The sequence below is a fragment of the Eucyclogobius newberryi genome, unplaced genomic scaffold (assembly GCF_026437365.1).
Source record: "Eucyclogobius newberryi isolate DKJ021-1_F unplaced genomic scaffold, fEucNew1.0.hap1 SCAF_14, whole genome shotgun sequence".
In the NCBI taxonomy this organism is placed as follows: domain Eukaryota; kingdom Metazoa; phylum Chordata; class Actinopteri; order Gobiiformes; family Gobiidae; genus Eucyclogobius; species Eucyclogobius newberryi.
The window spans coordinates 22,249,002-22,273,346 of NW_027315768.1; the positions used below are offsets into that span (position 1 = coordinate 22,249,002).

Here is a 24,345-nt window from a genome sequence, read left to right on the forward strand (position 1 = left end):
TTTTAAAATATGTATGTATACAGTCAATGTTAAATATTCAATAAAAAAAAATAAAAAAACACTTATGTATAATAGCCCCTCCTATATTTTGCATCACCAGCCGTCACTGCCAATTCCAATGAAACAATGAACAATGAACAGAAAATGAAAAATGCTGTATAAAGAAAACATATATTATTTGATTTTATAAGTATCTTTGGGAGTGACATTTCTCAATATGCAGACCAATTTCTCAAGACTGCACTACAATTGTAATAACTATTAAAACACAACAAAAAACAATCATGTATTCGAAGCATAAACTAATCATTTTATTTTGAAAAATAAAACAAAAGAATGAATGGTACGCATATTTCTTTTGCTTTTAATTCCCCCCAGACATTATATTTGCCCTACTAGAACCAGGCTGCAGTATCTGAAGTGTCACAATGTGTTTGAGACATTTTCTAAACCACGGGTAGAAAAACGTGTATATCAGAGGATTCAAACAGGAGTTGAAATACAACAAATAGATTACAATGGCTGCAGATGAAGCATCAACAATGGAATCCTGGCCAATTATAACAATATAAAAAGGACACAGACAGATAATGAACATTACAATCACAATCCCTAAAGTCCTGGCAGCTTTTAGTTCAGATTTATTTGCAATTACTGTTCTTTGTGATTTCCCTGCTGTGATCTGTGAGCGCATGGTCCGAACTCGAGTCACAACTACAACAAATACCTGCATGTACAAAACAGAAATAGCACTGACAGGTATAATAAAGGATATGAAGATATCAATCAGGAGGCCACCGTAATTAACACCAACCACACATTCTCCAGAGCAACTGTTGAAGCTGCCTGGTTTTTCCATATTATCTTTCAGCAAAATTAAGCTATAAAAAGTGGAAACAAACCAACAGAGGCATATGCCAAACTTCACTTTACGCTCAGTAACTTTAGTGTAGTAATGTAAAGGCTGACAAATGGCAATATAACGATCCACTGATATATGCACTATTGTTCCCAGTGAAGCACAAGTTACATTGATTGACATTAATTGGTACAGAATGCATAATATATCACCAAAGAGCCAACATCCATCGACAAAGAGAATTTGAATGAACATAATGAGTCCCACACAGAAGTCGGAGACAGCCAACGATAGGAGGAGGAGGTTGGTGGTAGTACGGAGCTGCCTGGAGAAGAGAAACAAATACAAATCTTTCTCATTAAAGCCTGGATTCAAATTGTGATATCATTGAGCAGATACAGTAATTACTTATAGTGGGAAATTGAAATGATAACCAGCAGGTTCAGCGCAGTAGTCACCAGAGAAATAACATACAGCACAGTGTAAACCAGCATAGTAGTGAAATAAGGTCGGATAATCTTTTTGCAAGAAGCATTTAGCATTTGTGGAAAACATAAATCAGAACCATCTATTGTGGACTCCATCGCAACATAATGAGAACATTATGGAGTTCAGTGTTTAGTGACCAAAGCTATTTAACATCCTCTGTACCCCTCCTTCTTCTCTCATTGGTTGGGAGGCGGACACCAAGTTTGGCCTGTTTATTTTTTATTTACAGAGCATGTTAATGAACTGACATCAATCAATCAATCAATCAATCAATCAGTCAGTCAAACAAACAATCAAACAAACACATTTATTTGTAGAACACAATTCGTGCAAAATGCAATTCGAAATGCTTTACAACGAGAAAAACATAAAACACAAACACAAAATAGTAAAAAACAGATAAAATTAGCCTTGATGTTCCTAGAAAATTAGCCTAGATGAGCCCACAATCTGATCCAAAAAGGGGTCAGAAGCTGGAGGGAAAACCATTTTCTGGGTAAAAAAGACAAAGGCCTCCGTTACGATACGGTTGATATAAAACTTTCAACAGGGTATTTACAAACTAAAGTTGGAACACACTGGCACATATTGGACGATACTCACATGTCTCCAGTAAAGTCCAGGGGCCTCATTTATAAAAGAATGCGTCAAATTGTCCTTGAAAGAGTGCGTGCCGCAGGGTTCAGATTAAGGATTTTCTCGTGTATAGCAGTGTTGCTAAACAATCTGTTAATATTTTCAAATTTGTATAGCAATTTGATAAGTTGCATAGCAAAACACGAAAGTGACTAACAATCAATATTTTCCATTGATGGAACAAGATTATTTATTTCAAATGTATCTGAAAATATTCTATTTTTTTTTTTAAACTCTTAAAGGTGCCATAACATGCTTTTTTTCACGTTTCGTAGTCTATCCTAAGTGTATAATTGATAATAATAAGGGTTGTGCAACACCCTTAACATAATAGTTAAGAAATATCACCCAGACGTTGGACCCCCTCACCAACCCGGAAATGCAGACGGCTTGGTTTGATATTCGCCCCCACCCTTGCGAAGAGCGATCTGGCTCCCCCGCCCAACCCGTGACGTAGTCTCAGAGCGCATGTGTGCCCTGCCCACCTGTGACGTAGCCCCACAGCTGTCTGCGCCTGTGGGGCTCACTCTCTGACTGAGTGAGAAACAATAGAACTTCAGATCAACATTACTTTGAGCCTAAATAAATTTGGTGTTTATTCTACAGCGTGCGCAGAACAGATATATCTATAGATCTATATCTATATATATATATTTATATATATAAAAGTCTTATGTCCATCGCGCTCTTATTTCCTGGTTTTTAGGTATCGGATAAAACTTCTCTTCGTTTATTGTCCCGGTTGCTGCATCAACTGCCACATAAACCTTCACCATTGTGATAATAGTAAAGAGTGCGATATCATTAATGACGTTTTGGGCCTCTTTGAGCCGTGTTTCGTCGTAAATCGAAGCAGAAAAACTCTGGAATGGGCTTGTAAGGAGACACGAGCAGCGCGGAGCTGGGGGGAAGGGGGCGGGAGGTGGCAGGCGGGAGGCGGGAGGGGGGGGGGGTGAGGGGGGATGATGACGCGTGCCTGTGGTCATGACGCGGTCTTGTAGACACCCCCGTCAGTTTGGAGATTCGAGGAAAGGAGATAGTCTGTAATATAGCTAAACACTGCGGGAATCAATCAAAAAAACACTCTGGTTACATATGTGAAGCACAAATAGCAATGTAAGAAGGTTAAAAGCTCTGAAAAGTCGATTTTGCATGTTATGGGACCTTTAACAAACTAACTTTTAAACACAATTTTTTTTAAAAAATAAAACAGAAAAATAAAATTTGTTGTGGAACAAATTAATTAACACCAAGTCAGATGCCTTATTGACAACTTTCTTCCATATCATCACTCAGATGACTATTTGCATGAGTCTCATTTACATATTAATCGTCTTTAAACTCACAAGTTACATATCACCATCAGACTCGTCATGACGATGAGCTGTTTGTATCAGAATGACTTCTCTTACGGGTCTGGATCTTTCCAGACACAACACGTCTTGGTTTTGTTTGACCCCTTTGAATTCAACATCCTCGGGATTCTCAGAAACCTGTTCTAGTCTGAAAACGGGAGAGTGGGAGGAGCCACCGGGAGAGCGGGCGGAAGGCGACGAGGGGCTTTGACGAGCGCTGCGTCTCGCTAATCTCACGACAATAACTATGTGTTACACAATAACTATGTGTAACACATAACTATGTGAGATTAGTGAGACGCGGTGCTGGTCAAAGCCCCTCGTCGCCTTCCGCCCACTCTCCTGGTGGCTCCTCCCACTCTCCCGTTTTCAGACTTGCGATCGGTGACAGCAGCGGGACCTGGTCAAGTCAACACAGCGTCCTACATTGTGTCATGCTGTTGTTGACGATCGATTTATGAGTGATCAGTGCTTTTTTAGGCGCTTTGGTTATACAATTGAACACACATTTTTATATCGCAAAAGCTGCTATACACTTTTTTCTGACGAATGCATTGCATTTGAAAGAAATTGCGTCGCATTTTGCGATGCGATACCGCTTATTCTGAGCCCTGTACCGTAAAGAAAAAAATTCTGGTCGACGAGGCCCCTGCCATCGACTGCCACCCAGATCACTCTGCATTGGTCCCTTATGTAAACTCCTGCGGGTGGTGGGCCCACGGGAGGACGGCCCCACGCAGCTCGTACAGGCTGTGCCCGGCCGGGGAAAGACCGGGCCACCAGGCGCTCCAACCGATACTCGAACCTGGGATTCAGGAGGAGCAGAGTGGTTTTTGTCCGGGTCGTGGAACACTGGACCAGCTCTATACTCTCCATCAGGTGCTCGAGGGTTCACTGGTTGGGCAAACAACCAGTCCACATGTGCTTTGCGGATCTGGAAAAGGCTTTCGACCGTGTCCCTCGGGGTGTCCTTTGGGGGGTGCTCCGGGAGTACGGGGTTTGGGGCCCTTTGCTCAGGGATGTCCGGTCCCTGTGTGACCGGAGCAGGATCTGTGTTTGCTTTGCTGGCAGTAAGTCAGACCTGTTCCCAGTGCATGTTGGACTCCACCAGGGCTGCCCTTTGTCACCGGTTCTGTTCATAGTTTTAATGGACAGAATTTCTTGGCGCAGTCAGGGGCCTGGAGGGTGTCCGGTTTGGGGACCACAGGATCTCATTTATGCTGTTTGCAGAGGATGTTGTCCTGATGGCCCCATCAAACCCGGACCTGAAATATGCACTGGGACAGTTTGCAGCCGAGTGTGAAACGGCTGGGATGAGAATCAGCACCTCCAAATCCGAGGCCATGGTTCTTGACCGGAAAAAGGTGGCTTGCCCTCTCCGGGTGGGTGGGGTGTCCTTGCCCCAAGTGGAGGAGTTCAAGAATCTCAGGGTCTTGTTCACGAGTGAAGGAAGGATGGAACGTGAGATTGACAGGCGGATCGGTGCGGCGGCTGCAGTGATGCAGTCGCTGCATCGGACTGTTGTGGTAAAGAAGGAGCTGAGTCGAAAAACAAAGCTCTTCAATTTACCGGTCAATCTACGTTCCTACCCTCACCTATGGTCATGAGCTTTGGGTAATGACCGAAAGGACAAGATAGCGGATACAAGCGGTCGAAATGAGTTTCCTTCGCCGGGTGGCTTGGCGCTCCCTTAGAGATAGGGTGAGGAGCTCGGCCATACGGGGGGAGCTCGGAGTAGAGCCGCTGCTCTTTCACGTCGAGAGGAGCCAGCTGAGGTGGCTCGGGCATCTGTTCCGGATGCCTCCTGGGCACCTCCCTTGGGAGGTTTTTCGGGTATGTCCCTCCGGGGAAGACCCAGGACACGCTGGAGGGACTATGTCTCTTGGCTGGCCTGGGAACGCCTCAGGATCGCCCCGGAGGAGTTGGAAAAGTGTCTGGGGAGAAGGAAGTCTGGGAGTCACTGCTTAGATTGCCGCCTCCGCGACCCGGCTCCGGAAAAGCGGAAGAAAATCGATCCTTGAATTTAGCTCATGAAAAATGTGGTTCATTGCATAAGAATAAAATGTCAAGATACTGCCCATTAAGTTGGTCGAAAAATATGTTTACCTAAATGTTTCCAACTGGTTCATCTGAACTCAACATAGTTACTTTATGTAGCTTCAGTTCTATGAGAGCAACCTGCATGTTACTCAGTTGTGTAGTTGCCTCTAAGAGGAGGCAGAGATCTTGGCTTTGAGTTCCAAACTTGAAAGGGCCTGTAGTTTATGGATGACTCTGTGTGCCAAAATGAAATGCTTAAATGTATTGAACTAATGAATTAAATGTATTAAACTATGCATGAATGAATTATACATGTCATGGATTAATTACAAGTGCACAATTAATTAAATGTGGAATTAGTTAATTTAAAGTACAATTAACAAACACAATATTCAAGAAACAAATCTATGAGCATGTCCCATGAAGGAATGCAACATAATCATATATAGAACTGAAAATATATTTTCAGATTGACTAAATGTATTTGGATTTAGTTGACCAATTCAGCATGACATTTCCATCAACTATAAATAAAACACAAAATAAAACTAAATTCAAAATGGTTGTCCACATTAACAGTCAGGTATTTACTGTATTTTACTGTATTACTTTGTCTTGAAGTTTGTACTTGTTAAACTGCACGGTTTACAATGTTGGCCAATTACAGTTGTATTATGACAAATGCTGAATAAAGAAATACTATATTATTCACTAGTATTTCTATGGGAGTGAAACTTCCTCAATGAAGGCTGCACACCTTATTGCTCATGTACAAACGATTGAATTCACAATAACTACTAAAACACAATAAACAAATAAACAAACAAACATGTATTCACAGCATAAATGAATCATTTGGTAAAAAACTAAAACTAAAAACAAAAGAATGAATGTTACACATATTTATTTTGCCTTTAATTCCCACCAGACATTATATTTGCCCTACTAGAACCAGGCTGCAGTATCTGAAGTGTCACAATGTGTTTGAGACATTTTCTAAACCACGGGTAGAAAAACGTGTATATCAGAGGATTCAAACAGGAGTTGAAATAATACAAATAGATTACAATGGCTGCAGATGAAGCATCAAGAATGGACTCCTGGCCAATTATAACAATATAAAAAGGACACAGGCAGATAATGAACATTACAATCACAATCCCTAAAGTCCTGGCAGCTTTTAGTTCAGATTTATTTGCAATTACTGTTCTTTGTGATTTCCCTGCTGTGATCTGTGGCCTGTTTATTTTTATTTATAGAGCATGTTAATGAACTGACATCAATCAATCAAACAAACAAACTTATTTGTAGAACACAATTTGTGCAAAACGTAATTCAGTGCTTTGCTAGAGCTACCTCACTTTGCACCTGTAACTGACAAAACTGTCCAGGAGATCATCATCAGTCTGAGTTCATGGCAAGGCAAGGCAAGGCAAGTTTATTTGTAGAGCACATTTCATACACAAGGCAATTCAAAGTGCTTCACAGCAGGAAAAATGCATTCAAATCACAAAGAAATTACAGAAACAGAAATACAATAAAATTAACTAAATTAAAAATTATCAATCCAACTGATTTTCTAAACTAATAAAATCACAAACAAAAGAGAAGAGTGCAAAGAAAAAATCCTTTCAGTCATATGCGCAGCTAAACAAAACTGTTTTTAGCTTAGATTTGAACATTGTCAGAGTAGAAGCCTGTCTCACATCTTCAGGAAGACTGTTCCAGATTTTAGCTGCATAAAACTGAAACGCAGATTCCCCATGTTTTGTCCTGACTCTGGGCACCAGCAAGAGGCCGGTCCCTGAGGTCCTCAGAGTCCGAGATGGTTCATATGGCACTAACATATCCAAGATGTACTTTGGTGCTAGGCCATGGAGAGACTTGTACACAAGCAGAGCTGCTTTAAAGTCTATTCTCTGAGCCACAGGGAGCCAGTGCAGAGACCTGAGAACAGGACTAATGTGATCATACTTCCTGGTTCTGGCCAGGACCCGAGCAGCAGCGTTCTGGATGTACTGCAGCTGTTTTACAACTCGTTTGGAGAGGCCAGTGAGCAGGCCGTTACAGTAGTCTAATCTACTGGAGACAAACGCATGGATAAGTCTCTCTAAATCTGGTTTTGACACTATATTTTTGATTTTGGCAATGTTTTTTAGATGGTAAAAAGCTGCTGATGTTATTGATTTGACGTGGCTATTAAAGTTCAAGTCTGAGTCCATTATTACCCCCAGATTTCTAATTTGGTTTGTAGGTTTTAGAGCGAGACTCTGGAGGTGACCGCTAACACTTTCTCTTTGTTTCTGTGTGCCAAAAACGATTATTTCAGTCTTGTCTGAGTTCAGCTGGAGAAAGTTGTTTTGCATCCACAAATTGATCTGTTGGATGCAGTGACAGAGTGAATCTACTGGTCCATAGTCACCTGCCGATAGTGAAACATAGATCTGAGTGTCGTCTGCATAATTGTGATAGGACACATTTTCACTGCGTATCAACTGACCTAACGGCAGCATGTAGAGGTTGAACAGAAGGGGACCCAGGACTGACCCTTGGGGCACTCCACAGGTCAGGGTCATGTGGTCTGAGACACAGCTACCAATTTCAACAAAGTACTTCCTGTCTTCCAGATAGGACCTTAACCAGTTTAGGGCAGTGCCAGTGATGCCCACCCAGTCCTCTAGTCTCTGTAAGAGGATCCCATGATCGACAGTGTCAAAAGCAGCACTCAGATCTAACAGAATTAAGACTGAGGCTTTGCCCGTGTCAGTGTTCAGGCGGATGTCATTTGTCACCTTGACAAGAGCAGTCTCAGTGCTGTGATGAGGTCTAAAACCTGACTGAAAAACATCAAATGAGTTGTTTATTAAGAGGAAATCTGTGAGCTGTTGGTAAACAACCTTTTCAAGGACTTTGCCCAAAAATGGCAGATTAGAGATGGGCCGGTAATGACTCAGTACTGCGGCATCAAGACTGCTCTTCTTTAGGAGAGGCTTTATGACCGCAGTTTTCAAAGACATTGGGAATGTTCCAGATTGAAGCGACATGTTAATTATGTGAGTGAATGGTGCTAACAAACTGTTCAGCACAGACTTTAGAAATCTGGTGGGTAACACATCAAGGCAGCATGTAGATGAACTCAGACTGGTGATGATCTCATGGACAGTTTTGTCAGTTACTGGTGCAAAGTGAGTTAGCTCTAAGTGTCTTGGTGGTTTTAGGGTAATTTTTTGCATTGTGGGATTTATAGCATTTTTAATGCCCTGAACTTTGTCATTAAAGAATAATGCAAACTCATTACACTTGGATGTGGAAATGAGTTCTAACGGCAGCTGAGCTGGAGGGTTTGTTAATCTGTTTACTGTGGCAAACAGGACACGCAAGTTGTTACTGCAGCTTCCAATTATTTCAGAAAAATATCTTTCCCTAGTTCTACATAAGATTAGGTTGTACATGTTCAGCTTTTCTTTGTAAATCTCTTTTTGAACCTGGAGCTTTGACTTGCGCCATTTCCGTTCGGCCCTGCGGCACTCCCTTTTCTGTGCCCTGACCGAATCATCATTTCTCCACGGCGCCTTCTGCTTATTTTTAACCATTTTAGCCTTTATAGGGGCGATGGTGTCCAGAACATTCAAAACACTAGATGTAACAGAGTTCAACAAATCATTTACATTAGAACATGAGACATTTTCAAAGTTTATCATTTCCATAAACAGTGCACCTGTGCCATCACTTATGTGTCTCCTCTGAACAACTGCAGGACCAACCGGCAGTTTGGGAGAAACAGACAGGTCAAAGAAGACACAGAAATGATCAGACAGAGCAACATCGATCACATTAACATTTGAAATATTTACCCCCTTTGTAATTATGAGATCTAGAGTGTGTCCTTTGCTGTGGGTGGGGCCTCTCACATGCTGAGTAAGACTGAAGGTTTCAAGGACAGCATCAAGCTCTTTAGCGTTTCTGTCACAAATATTATCAACATGCACGTTGAAATCACCTGTAATGACCAAACCATCAAAGTCTGTGCATATGTGACTCGCCACGAGAATTGTCGGACCATGTCGGCCTCGGTGAAACTGAGAAAAACAGCATTTTACTTTTTTTTCCCCAAATTTGTGATTTTCGTTTTTTTGCAGAATGTGCTAGTTGAAGTTATGAATAAGCCCCTGTGTGCTTCAGATAACACTATTGGTTGTCTTAAACGTATACATTAAGCTGTTAAAAATGTGGAGTTTTCGGGTCTTTTTCCTGCTCTCCTGGGGGGCGTCACCTTTTTCTAGCCAACGTGTTGTTTACATTTTCCACCAATCAGCTGTGATCCGCATGGCTACAGCTGCGTGCTCTGCGTGTCCTGTGTGCTTCTCTCATTACTCCAGACCGTCTGCAGAGCACAGTCTTCAGAGCTTACATTTCCTGGACTACATTGCAACGGAACTGTTTACTCAGGTACACTTTTACCTTACTACTAAATTATTGCTTTAACGCTGTGTTTTAAGGCGGTCTCGTGATCACTTTAGAATCTTACTTGTCTGCTCCGGTGGAGCTAATGCTAAGCTAACATGTTGCTTCAGTGCACTCTGCAATACGGGCTTAATGTGACTACTTGCTGTTATCACCATGTTATCGGGTTATTTTTCAGCGTGGGTTGGCCCGCGGGTTGTGTGGGTCGTGCTTTGTGTCTATTTTATGGTGCTAAACCGGCTGTTACCCCCGCAGCCCGGAGCTAAACGCAGCTATTCGGAGCTAAGTTGTAAGCTAAACTTTGCTATGTTATCGGGTTATTTTTCGGCGTTTTGTCTGTACAAATTATATACTTATGTAGTATTTCTTGACCCGTGGGTCGTGCTTTGTGTCTGTTTCGGCGTGGGAAGAGAAAAAAACTACAACTCCCGATACCACTTCTGGTCACGTGGCTTACGTACGTTGCACGTCACGCACGCACTGCGTCACTCGAACCAATCACGCGCTAGCCTGGCCATTATCAGCTTCCTGTGTGTCTCTGCACGGTGTTGGAAGAGACAACAGGACGGCTGAACCAGGTAAGCTTTGCGACTAAAACACCCGCTTTTAATCACTTTAATGTGCGCCGGTTTTAAACTTGAGTGTATGTTTATGTTTTGGTGTGCTGTTCTGCAAGTGTTTTGCTTTTACGAGCAGTGTTATCTCAAGTGAGCTAGCTAGCATCGCTAGCCGAGGGCAGATGTCCCAATATCTCCGCGTTTTGCATCTTAAATACACCGTTAACGTCACAATGTGAACTGTTATCTGTGAAGCGTGTTATTCCCATATTACTGTTAACCCTAATCCTTTTATCCCCCTTTTCAGAATTGGCAAAGACACCCTGACTGACATGACCTGTCTCTACGTGAAGTCTGCTAAGGAGCGTGGTAAGTGTAAAACATTATTTTGGTGATTTTTGTGTTTTAATGATTAGAGTATAATTAACCATAAGCAACATCTGTTTTTCAGGTGAGCCTGCAGTTTGTAAATCAAGCTTCAGATCACTGTGGAAACAGCTTCTCCCACACATCAGAAGCTGCAGGCCACGCACAGATCTCTACAACAGAATCTAATGTGCTGTCTTTGGACCCTCACCGCCAGCAAGCAAAGACATCAGGATGCATTACAGCTTTGACTTTGCACAGCAGGTACTAATGATAGTGCAAATGCAGAATAGCAATTATAGAGACATATACGTCTTAATCAAATGTCATATGTATTAATCTAATCTCCTTTTCTCTCTCTGTCTACTACCCTCTGCAGACGGGGCCAAGCTTCACTACACAATGGACATCCACTTCCTCATTGCTGGCCACACCAAATTCTCCCCTGATTGCGGCTTTGGACTTATCAAGCGAGCATACATGAAGACCAGGGTTGACACTTTGGAAGACATCGCTGAGGTTAGTTATTTGACTACTGTAATGTGTAAACATTAGCCTGGCAAAACTTCAGTGCTGCTCTCTGCTTAAGATATGTTTCTTCTGTTCTCATTTTTTTACAATGTCGCCCTTGTCATCAGGTAGTGGAAAACAGCTCTCCTGAGTCTCACCTCAATATCCCACTTCTTCAAACGGCTTCCAAAGATCAAGAGTTATCAGCACTTCAGGTATTTATATTGAAACTCTCACGTTGTGTTAAAAAAAATAAATAGTTAATGAGTGTTTTATGTGAAATAGTTAGCCATTTCTTAAATGTCCTGTTATTTGTTTACAGCTTGGATGCCAAGAGCCGAGAGTCACAGCACAGAAGAGTGCACAGACAAAGAAGAGGATGAGGATGTGATCTCTGATGTAATTGGACTCTGGTGGTGTACATATCATATCTATTATCTCATATCTCATATATTCAAAGCCATGGACCCGTTGCAGTTCGTATACCTGGCCCTGGCATCTGTTTATAAGAGTTCTTCTATTAAGAGTGTTTTTTAAACTTCCTATAAGTTACTGTCCTTTCCCCCTGTATCTACTGCGTTGTAACATTAAAGGCTATTTTATCTTATCTTATCTTTTTGTTGTTTGTGTTGAATCATTCAGTGCACCATTGATGGTGCACTGAATCACCTGTGAATTATGTTTATCGACAAATGCAATGAACCCTATTCTCATTCTGATTCTTTGATTCTATTCAGGGCCTTTTGTAATCCAAGTATTTCCATTTTAATATAGTAACTTCTAATTCTGATTCAAGTCCAGTTACCATCAATAACAACACTCCTCTTGAGTCTTCAGTGACAGCTGTAGGGGGAGGTGGTGTCAGTGTGACAGGGGGGAGGGCTTATCTCAATGAGATGCAAATGAGCCCCCCTGTGACTCTAGGCTCGCTCCGGTGAGAAACTTTGGAAGCCGTTTTCTCAGTGAATGGGTTTGAGAATTGTATACATTCAAATGACCACAACTTACTCAAATATTATCAGATCTACATGAGTGAGACATCATTGGAAAGCTTTGAATTCACACTTTCAGAATCTGTGAATAACTCAAAATGTCTCCGGGTAGACATGTAACTGGGTTTCATACGGCCGGTCACATATGACTGAAAGCATCTCAGTAAAATCATCAATAAAACTTTGGCAGTGCTGGGGAGGCTTGTATAAAACAATGAAGAGAATGGATGGAGACCGTTTTAGCTCCATTTTAAAGGATACATACTCAAATGATGAAAACACCCCAAAAGACAACCTGCGGGTAATTATTTCATCTCTAAAGACAGCACAGACTCCACCCCCTTTTTTGTTTTCTCGTGTTTCAGATTCAAACTTAAAGTTGGGTGGAGCAGATTCTATCAGAACTACATTTCCTGTGTTTTTGTCAAGCCATGTTTCAGTTAAAAACATAAAATCAAGATTATAAGAAAAAATAAAATTATTAATTAAGAGAGATTTGTTACATAAGGATCTGACATTTAGCACAGCAAGTTTCAGACTAGTTTCAGTGGGACTGGGCTTTATCTTTTCACAGGGAATATGAATCACATTTCTCAGATTGGGCCTGACTCGCATTTTGTTTTTCCATCTGTGTGATGATGTGACTACAGAAATAGCACTAGGGGGGGCTCTTTTTACATAGGGCCCCGGGTTGGTTTGATTTTTAATGTGACAATAAGTCCCGGCAACGCTGAGACCCAGTGCATCCTAGCTATGGGAGATACCAGGTAAAAGGCGAGGTTGGATGGGTGGTGGGGCTTTTGTAGCCAAGGAGAGTTTGGGACCAGGTGAGAGGCGAGGGGGGATGGGTGGTGGGGCTTTTGTTGGTGTAGTCGGCATAGCCCTTGCTATATTGGGCGTGAGTGGAGCCATCTTAATGCCTGATTTGATCAGACTTTCAAAATGGCTGGGAAGGCCCATGGGTGAGAGTGGAGATGAGAAGGAGAATGATGAATCTTTAGTGGGAGTAGATGTTGCAGGGGGAACCCAGGGCTGGTGTGAAGGCAGGGGCGATGACAGGGATGTTGTTGGGCTTGTCACAGATGGGTCCAAGGCCTTTGAAGATTGTTCCTTTGCTGGAGGCGGTGGAGGTGAATTTGGAGCAGCTGGAGCTGAATCCTTTGCTGGTGGTGGTGGAGCAGCTGCTGATGAATCCTTTGGTGGAGGCTGAGGTTGTGGTGCTTTTGATGTTGAAACATTGGCTCGGTCTCTGGCTGAGGGAGCAGGAATTCTTCTCTCATTCCTCTCTTCTCTAACTATCTGCTCAGGACCCTGTCCAGGCCCAGTCCAATGCCTCAGAGCGTGGAGCAGGTTCTCTGTCAGCACCCTCACTCCACCTCTGCATAGGTGGGGGCCATTTCTCTTAAACAGGTCCTCTCGTTTCCAGAATAGATAGAAGTTCTCAATATAGTGTAGTCCTCTCGGGGGACACTCTTTGGACAGCCATGTGTTCAGCTGAAGAAGCCGGCTAAACCTGTTTATCCTCCTGTCGATGTTTGGAAGAGGTCCACTTATGAAAGTTTTGATTTCCATTTTATCAAGCACGTCGAATAACTTCAAGAAGTCTTTTTTCAAAACTTCAGTCTGTTCCCGCCGCATGTCCACTGCACCCACGTGCACAATCAGCTGTTTAGCTCCTCCATGCTTAGCCATAATATTTGGAAGGAGTGACGTTATCTCAGAAACAGTGGCGCTTGGAAAAGAATGTGTGTTTATCTTTTCATGCGTCACGTGACTTATCGCCCCGTCTCCTATCAAAACAATCCGTGTGACCTTGGCTTTTGGCACAGTTCCTCCTCGCTGTATTTTGGCCACGTCATCTTTCCTTTTTTCATTTAATTCCATCTCTGAAAGTGGTAAAAATCTGTTGGTGAGCTGTATTTTAGGTGACTTCACGTTATCTTTGTATCGTTTAGGCTTTGCTCCAAGTTTGTTCCAAGAAACAGCCTGGTCTTTCTGGTTTTTAGACAGTTTTGGAAACGACACAGAGTCACTGCGGTTTAGGTTGAAAGTAGCAGTTTTTCTTGTAAAAAGTGTGCTCTTCTTACCGTCGGTTGACACAGGAATGGTATCGTGAAGAACTTTTTCAGATTCCAAAACAAATATCCGTGTTTTCAGCTCATTAATTTCTTGTTGATATTTCCGACAGCGTTCACAGTCTTTCTCACTTCTTCTCCCGGACATGTCGCTGGCGTCAGATATGTCGTTAAAACTGGAAAAATGTTCTTAAAATCCTTGGTTTACTTGAAAAAGTCTAAAGCAAAAATGTTTGGAAGACAAAAACTGATTAAAAAGCAAAATAAATAAGGAAAGCAGCGATAGCAAGCGGAGCGAGCAAAAAAGCGTGTGCACTCTTCGGAAGCAGGTTACATCTACATGCTGCCTCGATGTGTTACCCTCCAGATTTCTAAAGTCTGTGCTGAACAGTTTATTCGCACCATTCACTCACATAGTTAATGTCGCTTCAATCTGGAACATTCCCAATATCTTTGAAAACTGCCATCATAAAGCCTCTCCTAAAGAAGAGCAGTCTTGATGGGGCAGTACTGAGTAATTACCGGCCCATCTCTAATCTGCCATTTTGGGAATTTGGGGACAGATTTCCTCTTAATAAACAACTCATTTGATGTTTTTCAGTCAGGTTTTAGACCTCATTACAGCACTGAGACTGCTCTTGTCAAGGTGACAAATGACATCTGCCTGAACACTGACACGGGCAAAGCCTCAGTCTTAATTCTGTTAGATCTGAGTGCTGCTTTTGATACTGTCGATCATGGGATCCTCTTACAGAGACTAGAGGACTGGGTGGGCATCACTGGCACTGCCCTAAACTGGTTAAGGTTCCTATCTGGAAGACAGGAAGTACTTTGTTGAAATTGGTAGCTGTGTCTCAGACCACATGCCCCTGACCTGTGGGGTGCCCCAAGGGTCAGTCCTGGGTCCCCTTCTGTTCAACCTCTACATGTTGCCGTTAGGTCAGTTGATACGCAATGAAAATGTGTCCTATCACAATTATGCAGAGGACACTCAGATCTATGTTTTACTGTCAGCAGGTGAATATGGACCAGTGGATTAACTCTGTCACTGCATCCAAGAGATCAGTTTGTGAATGTAAAACAACTGTTCTCCAGCAGAACTCAGAAAATACTGAAATCATGGTCTTTGGCCCACAGGGACGATACTCACATGTCTCCAGTAAAGTCCAGGGGCCTCATTTATTAAAGAGTGCGCCAAATTGTGCTTGAACGAGTGCGTACTGGAAAGCAAAAATTTAACGACAGCAAAAAACAGGCGATTTATAAAAAGAGTTTCCGCCCTGAGCTCGTCCTAATATACCAAATATGGATATGCAAATCACAAAATTAACAGATTTATAAGAGCGAGACACATGCTACAGAAACCTTCACAAGTCGTTGCTCTGCTGCTCATCTGAAGGTCATGGCAATGCAGACTGTAGCAGTGTATTAAAAACAATACACAAAAACTGGGAACCCACGCGCAGTTTGATGCTAATTTGAAAAAAGACTTCTCCCCTCTATCAGTAATCTGTCATAATATGAGCCTGATTGTACCGAATGTGCGCAGATCAGACTGTAGCCTACACTGCCCTGAGTAATAATCCCCTGTGCAAAGTAATCAATCAAAGGCCTCAATCGTAATAATGTAACAGTAAACCGTGAGACTGAACAACAGCTTTTAGGGACACTGATGCGATTATGGGAGTATTTAAAGGTTGAATGGACGATTTTTTTGGACACAAATCTGAGTCTCATTTCCTCGTGGCGTGGACTGCCGATTAGTTCTGCCGCGTATCAATCATAAAACGCACCTACCGGTCACCTGCAGCCGCGTGTCCTGCTCGGGGGGACGAGACGCACATTTCCGCGTGTCTAAGCGCATTGATCTATCATAATATAGTTCCCTCAGTATACGGGACAAAATGAAGACGGAGAAAGACTGTTCGAGCTGACTCAGAAGAAGATGGAAATCTACGGGAGACGAGAGATGCGATGCGATCCGTCGCGCTAATAAAAAAACGCACGTGTGTGTTGTATCAGTCCGCACAGGGGAATGCGCAAGCACACTTCCGCCTGAGTTCTCAAATCGCCGAAAAATCGTCCATTGCGCCTTTAATAACCCACACAAGGTTGGCAAGATTGTGGGTAAGGAGATTGGAGACGTACATTTCATCAGGATAACCAGGAAAGGAATGGTCATAACTCAGTGTAAAACAAAAGGAAAAAGTACTCGCTTTGGAAAGATTTAAACAGTGGTCTGTCAGATGCTTTGAACTGGATGGAGTTACGAGGTTGAAGGCTGTCGTCAGCGAAGTTCCTCGCTCGTTTAATGCAAATGAGTTCTTCAATGTTGATGGTGTTTGTGGAGTATGACGTATGAAGCGTTTTGTGGATGGAACTAAGCAGGACAGCACATTAATCTGCCTAACATTTCGAGGTGAACTCCCGGAAAAGATTGTTTTTTGAATAATCTGCTATCGAAAAAGACCTTTTGAACAACTGTGATAAAATGTGAATATATGATTATATTTCTGTGATGTATTTTATCTGCATAATAGTGATATTTTATCTGCATCATTAGTCAGAGAGAAAAACGGGTGTGTGACAAACTGCATTTGTGAAGGGGTCGTAAAGATGGGCCAAAGGATGTTTACCCGAGGGAGGGTGACAGCCCAGAGGAGTTTGGGTAATGTTTACCCAAGGCTTGATCTCTAGGAAAAATACCAGCTGTAAAACAAGTGCCTTGATGTGAAGCTGACCAATGAGAAATGTGACCAGCCTATTCCAGAATGTCTAATAAAACCAACCAGCATGGGAAAAAACGGGGTGAGACGCAGGAGGATCACGCAGGCTGCTTACAACAGCTTGCGTGATCAGTCCCGGCGTTTTCTCCCAAGCTTGCCATACAAATGTCTGATATTTTTGTGTCGTTTCATATTCTAAGTTGAATTGTGTTCTCGATGTGTTAGCTTTAGAGCATCTGGTGTTTGTCTCCTCCCAAGGACATTTTCTGGTCCTATCGAGCCGGACGACCAGCTGCCCTTCGCGGAGATTGACGGGTGAATCGGTGAAAGTCTGTGTGCACAGCAGAAAGGAAGTCCACTTTTCCATGTGGCCGCCCATCGCACCTCATTCTCTGCGAGGAGAGCGCGTCGTTTCGAAGCAACAGGAGAACACAGGCGACAAAGAAGGTCAGACAAAAACTTTGTGTGTGAAAAATAGTTAGCCATAAAACATTTTATGCATTAGTTTGATATTTCTGAAAAAATATTGTAGGCTTTTATGCCCAGTTAGGTATTACTGAGGAAATGCCCAGTTTGATATTACTGAGGAAATATTGTAGGCTTTTATGCCCAGTTAGGTATTACTGAGGAAATATTGTAGGCTTATGGACGAGATAAGTTTCTCACATAAGCAGGGAGTTTGATATTGCTGGAAAAATATTGGTTGGCTTTGTGTAGATAAGTTTCTCACATAAAGGAGTTAAATTGCTCACCACGAGTTAAGTTTCTCACCGAAAGAAAGTTATGATGCCTTGTGTGTGAATCGCAATTAATCATACAAGGGTCACAAGGCGTTATTCTGAGAGATCTAAAATTTGCAGTCCTGGGTGAATCTTTAAACACCACGTTTATGTCCGGAGGAATCTAATAAGGAATTTTCTCTAGAAGCTTGACATTGACCGTGACTGTAAAGCAAGTAGCATTTTTCTCAGACGACCGAGACCACATAATGCCAAAATTATCACCCCAAACTGTAAAAAGACAAAGGATTTTGGAGGGAGACTTCCAGTGTGCTCAGATGACGTGGCAGAGAGGGGGAGATAAGGGGGGTCAACAAGGCAGGAGAATGGGGAGAAAGCACTCAAAGGACGCTTTGAATGAATGAATGAATTAGGAACTAAACCCAGATTCGATTTTTAGTAATGAGAGCTCGGTAGAACAAATTTTAGGGGTTTTTGTTTGATTGACAACAATAAATTGTAAAGATTATATTAAATTTGATAAGAGATGAAGATGAATTCAGATTTTTATAGATGGCCAATTTTTTGGGGAATGTGATCACAGACAGGACACTTCCTGTCCCCGACATCGAATAAAAGTTGTGTTTTTACGGTATTGTGTTTTTTGAGTGCACAGAACAAAGCTACGTTTTGTTTTGTTTTATTTTTGGACTTGACAAAAATTATCTTTTTGGACTTAATGCATGACTAGACGAAAGTACAGGACGAAAAGACAGAAGTGTTTTTAAATTTAGAATCAAATACAGGCATGGGCCTGGAAGTGATAATATGGGTAAATGGGTGACTACTGATGTTTTTGGACATAGAACGGGCAGTAAGTAAAGTGATAGTAAAAGTATATCAGTAACTTATTTATTTGTATTATCATGAGGAAACCTCGTATTGCATGTAGACGTAAGTGAGGGAATAAGTTAAATAGTGACGTGCGGATGTCCTCCTTGAAAAGACATGACTGTGTGTTTATTAACTAACAGGGTGACAACAGGACACCAAGTCATAAAAGATAGTCAGAGATAAGGGGCTATTGACTGGCAAAGAATCTGGAGGACTCAGGATGGAGCAGATGTTGTGATCTTTACGGATCACAGGGACACCAACAGCAACACCTCAGGGGTGGTTGACTGATGAGTAATAGGAAAAGTTAACATTAACAGGGAAAGAATTTGACATTCTAAAGTAAATACCTGAAGGATTGTTGAGATTCAATCAAGAATTGAATAGATTTAAATTAGACAATATCATCTAAATTTAGACGCTATAGAAGTTATGAAACCAGTGGTAACAGGAACTAAACATTACAGGACTCAGGACAGAGTCAGGACGGACCTGGGGGAGGAGTGTAATGCAGAAGAATAAATTTTACGAGACCCGCAGATTACCTAAAGATGGTGATAACTAAACAGGGGGATGGGTGAATCAATACATGGGTTTAGAAGAAGAATGACAGGGATATTTTAAAGATAACTAAGTGGAATCCCAGGGGATGCAGCGTCTGGTAGTTATATCAGCAGCAAGGAGAAAGTAAAAGCAGGTTACAAGTGAAGGTAAGAGTAAGTGAAAGAGAGAAAGAAAAAGCAGGTTTAGAAATTTGGAAATGGGTGTTTCCTCCTTTACGAGAGGAAGACAGAGAGAGACAGAGGGGAAGACAGAGAGAGACAGAGGGGAAGACAGAGAGGAAGATGTGACGAGACAAAGAAAAGACAAAGAAAGTAGGCAGCAAGGGGAAAACGGGTTGATAAAAGAGACTTGCCTTATGCACAAGGGGAAGGTTTAGAATAATTTAGATTTTTTTATACGCATATAGACTTGTTAGAACAAACTAATACACAATGTTTGTAAAGCACCACATGAGCAGGTGTGAGAGATTGAGTTTGAAACTGACCTGAAGCACATATAGAAGATTAGCACATATTACATTAGATGTGTGACCTTATGCAGGCCACACCACAAGAGGAGATGTGAAATGTTATGTTAATTATATGAAGGTCTAAGTTGGGAGTTGACCCTTATGGCCAGCTCAACGGGGGAATTATTGAGATAATTATTATTGTTTGATGTATTTGAATCACACACACACACACACACACCCACACACACATACGCGCGCACACGTGGAGACCAAACATTTAGAGTTTGAGGATACGAAACTTTTAGAGTTTGAAACATTTGGAGTTTGAAACAAATGGTGGTAAAACAGATAGGTTTGGCAGTGTCGGATTACATACACACAGGGTGGGAGCCCAGCGCCGTGGAAGGGGGGGCTCAGCCAGGGATGTGACCACTGAACTGTGAAAGGTCAAGAGGTGACATTGCGGAGTTGAAGACAGACGCAATTCCATCTCTTCCTTGATTACATCCTGGATTATTGAACGTTGTAAACTATCTGGATTATTGAATTTTGTTTAAATGTAGAAGTTTGAGAAATGGGCAAGGCCATATCTCAAAAAGGAGGGATATTGGACGAGTAAACAAATATTCCGAATCAAATAATTACTAAAAAAAAATATATATATATATATTCGTAAACAAGAAAACTGTTTGAAATACACTGAATTGTCGAAAATACTTTGTTTATCACCGCAGCAGAACGTGTTGGAGATGTGGTATTTACAGTGGACGAGCCAAGTGGATGGAGCCACACCGTGTCGTCCTCACCAGGGGAGGACAAGATCATGGGTGCAGCAGACAACACAGCACCAGATCCATAAGCAATCTACAAGACGTTTGTATGAGTTTTGTCCAGAGTCTGCGGTAGAGTACGATACTTTGCTACAATGGATGAGGAGACAGATTCTACAGTGCGTAAAGTACTATACTCTGCTACGATGAACGAGAGCCAGAGGCTACGGTGCGCAGAGTACCATACTCTGTGGAAAAAGAATCAATGAGTTAACATCATCACAAGCGATGACGGTAATATGGGTGCTGAACACCTGTATTATGCACCGGACAATCAGGACAATCGGGACAATCGATCAACATACAATGGTGTGTCACAACTGTGTATACCGGTAAATGAAACATACACAGACATGGAAAATAAAGGGAAGAAAATAAGTGATCAACATGAAAGGTTATGAAATGTGTAATGTATAATGCATAATGTGAAATGTATAATGTACAATTGACATGACAGTAGCTGAAGAAACACAATGGCATATTACACCACAGCCACTGTTGTTTACACTAACTAAGAGTGATATTTTTTTATCTGCTACAACATAACTACATGCAATGTTAATGAGATTATGAATTGAGATGGAAAATGTACCAGTTCATATGTGTCATAGGTGTGACCGAAGCGAGCAGCGGAAGAAGGTCTCTTAAGAAACCAAGCGAGGACGTATGGTGATGTGGGCACACAGTGCTGAGAGGGCACTTGGAAGCCATGGTCATAACAAAGACCAGCATCACCCAGAACCATACCGCAGGGTCAAGGTCGAGAGGTTAGTGGACAATCTATTTGATTCTATTGGGGTGTCCAGAGAGGTCCCTGACAAGTACAAACTGACTGACCAGAGAGCAGTGGGTTTAAGGGCTTTCCGCTTGTACTTCTATATTTACCATCACACCGCACAAATTATAGACAAGATAAATTGTCTGTTTGTCAAATTACAGAAATTGACCAATCTGACTCAAAATTTAGGACAGTAATATAGACATGTAGACATGTTGTGGGCCGAGAGAAAAGAATTTTGTTCAATGTTGAGAAATGTGCATAACTTTTTGAGTGTAAAAGTGTCATTTTAACAACAATATGAAAGACATGTTGGAAACTGAAAAGAGTAATATGTTTGGCATAATGATACAGTAGACTAATGCAGGAGGGAAATGTGATAAAATGTGAATATATGATTATATTTCTGTGATGTATTTTATCTGCATAATAGTGATATTTTATCTGCATCATTAGTCTAAGAGAAGAACGGGTGTGTGACAAACTGCATTTGTGAAAGGGTCGTAAAGATGGGCCAAAGGATGTTTACCCAAGGGGGGGTGACAGCCCAGAGGAGTTAGGGTAATGTTTACCCAAGGCTTGATCTCTAGGAAAAATACCAAGTGCCTTGATGTGAGGCTGACCAATGAGAAATGTGACCCGCCTATTCCAGAATATCTAATAAAACCAACCAGCATGGGAAAAAACGGGGTGAGACGCAGGAGGATCACGCAGGCTGCGTACCACAGCCTGCGTGATCAGTCCCGGCGTTTTCTCCCAAGCTTGCCATACAAATGTCTGATATTTCTGTGTCGTTTCATATTCTAAGTTGAATTGTGTTCTCGATGTGTTACGGAATAGCATCGGTGTTTGTCTAATTCCATGACAACAACCCCCTTTGAGATGTTTTGCTTGCCAAGAATACTGCCATGTTGCATCGGCGTGTAGAGGGAAAAAGAGATGTGCAAATTATTGAAAGTATGAATGTGAATTTGTGAGTGTAGAATACTCCGTGAGGTAGAGCCATCGTGCTGCCTTTGTAAAGGGAATCACAAAGTTGGAACATCTGTTTGTCCAAGAAAAAAACTGGATGATCAGATTGATAATCTGAGGAGAGAAAATAAAATCTCCTATTCTGAAGCTGTGAAGAGGGTCAAGACAACGTGTGAGGCAGTGGTGGGCCGTCAGGACCAGCAAGGCCTTCTCTGCTAGCCTAAACATAATCAGAATATGATTTAAAAATATATATATATTTCCCTCAAATATTTATTAAATTATTCCCCAGAGTAAGAGTTTTACTCTTCATTTCATGGCTTTCCTCTTGTTGCACTGCTTCTGCCCCAGGTTGAGATGTGGAGGGCTGGTTTTATGTTAGAGCTTTTATCCAATCATATTCAGCCATCATGTGTTGCCAGGGATCTAAAATCTGCCGAGGCCTTCAGACCTAAACAGAGCTGGTGCTTGTAGCTTAAAGTGAATGGAAATGAAAATTATGTGTCAACCAATCAGCTTCAGAGTTGGCTCTTGTACGTCTACTGCTGTTACACAGGAGCCATCAGCAGGTGCATCACGTGCACGTCTTTTGATTGGAGCACCAATATTGAGAAGCAGGTCCTATGGGCGGGGCTATGCGGAACCTCAGAAACTCAGAAGGAGGAAACTGGATTTGACAGACACATTAATCCGTGTACTACTAAGCTGTTTTTTCAACCCACAACGTGAAAGGAGGAAAATATATAGTACTTGGTCGAGGATATAATTATAATGCCTTTCTCAAGACAAACTTTTCAAGAAAAGTTAGACATTGTAAGAAGAGGTCGTCCGACGCTACAAGTCATGACATGACATCGCGCGGCGCGGACAACGCGCGGCACGAGCGGAACGGACAACGCACGGCACGCATCATAATGATGGTAATAAGAGGTGGATTCATTCAGGTGGGACTGTGTATAAGCTCACGGAAGGCCCAAGCCCCAGACCCACGGCCCGCCACTGGTGTGAGGAGACGGTGAACGGGGAAAGAATAAAGGAGAGCTTTATCAAGCTTTCTCAATTTGGAGAAAAAGTGCTTCTTGGCATTTATTACTCTGATTCTTAATTGCTCAGTTGGCCTGAAAAAGAAGTCGGACAGAATTGACATGGTCCTTGTTGCTGCCAAAAGATAACTGGTGGATGATTTTACAGGGGAAGATCTAAGCAACATGATTAAGGAGAGCTTTTGCGAGAAGAACTGATTAGAGAATCTAAAGAACTACATACATGGTTTTGTTTTGTTTAGCTTTACTTTTCACTCAGTGTTAGTATGAGCACTTAGAACTAGCATATTTGCAACAGCAGGTTTGTCTGCGGTCTGCTGCGTGACACAGCCTGTATCTCTTTTCTTCATACGTCGTGGGAATGTTTGAAAATCGCCCCTTAGTCCCATAGAAAAGCAATGGGAATTTTAAGCCTATCACATTTCGAGAAAAATGGACTACGTCACTATGGGAAAAGCCATAGGAAAACTGTCTGAAATGGGCGATTTCTTCATTGCCCATTTCAGCGAAGTGTTTACGCCACGGAGCTAAGCTGTTTACACAGGAGACACAGACAGATGCGCAAGTGCCACACGCCTTCTTTTCCGTGTTTACTTTTTAAAACTGCATCTACAGACGTCTGTGTACAAAGGTACATCCAAAACGCTTCAGAATGAGCTCCTTGACTGTTTGCTGGCTGTGAATAAAACCTATATTCGTGATGAAGTGAAAGCGGCTGATTTCATATCAATCCAAGGCATGCGATGTGTCAAACTCCGTGCTCTGTTACCTTGACTCGAAACACACCAAAGAGGAGTGTTTTTTTATTTTTTTACTTGGATAAGGCTAACACTAAGCATTGAGTATTGCTTAAGTTCTATTCATAAAAATATGGTTTGGTTATTAGAAAACCCATGAAAGAACGCTATAAATGACATGTCTTTAAGAACAACTTTCCATATAGCAATGTTGTCTGTGATGATTAAATATAGAAACGTAAAATGTTACACATGTAGTTCAGGGTAACTAATGCCACTTAGAAGCTG

The 24,345-nt window shown here is 42.0% G+C and overlaps 1 protein-coding gene across 1 annotated transcript; it reads right to left on the reverse strand.

Annotated features, from left to right (window-relative positions):
• Nucleotides 1-364: 364 nt before the first annotated feature.
• LOC140359064 (trace amine-associated receptor 13c-like) lies at nt 365-1,443 on the reverse strand. The gene is made up of 2 exons (XM_072443939.1): nt 1,268-1,443; nt 365-1,184 (listed from the first exon to the last, which is right to left on the reverse strand). The coding sequence occupies exons 1-2, from the start codon at nt 1,441-1,443 to the stop codon at nt 365-367; spliced, it is 996 nt and encodes a 331-aa protein (XP_072300040.1).
• Between the last annotated feature and the right edge of the window lie 22,902 nt (nt 1,444-24,345).

Bases quoted from the DNA above. Each gene is read 5' to 3' on its own strand.
- LOC140359064 (XM_072443939.1), bottom strand. From the start codon at position 1,443: ATGGAGTCCACAATAGATGGTTCTGATTTATGTTTTCCACAAATGCTA. The intron at 1,185-1,267 runs GTAATTACTGTA...TCTCTTCTCCAG, and splicing joins ATTTCAATTTCCCACTATAA to GCAGCTCCGTACTACCACCA.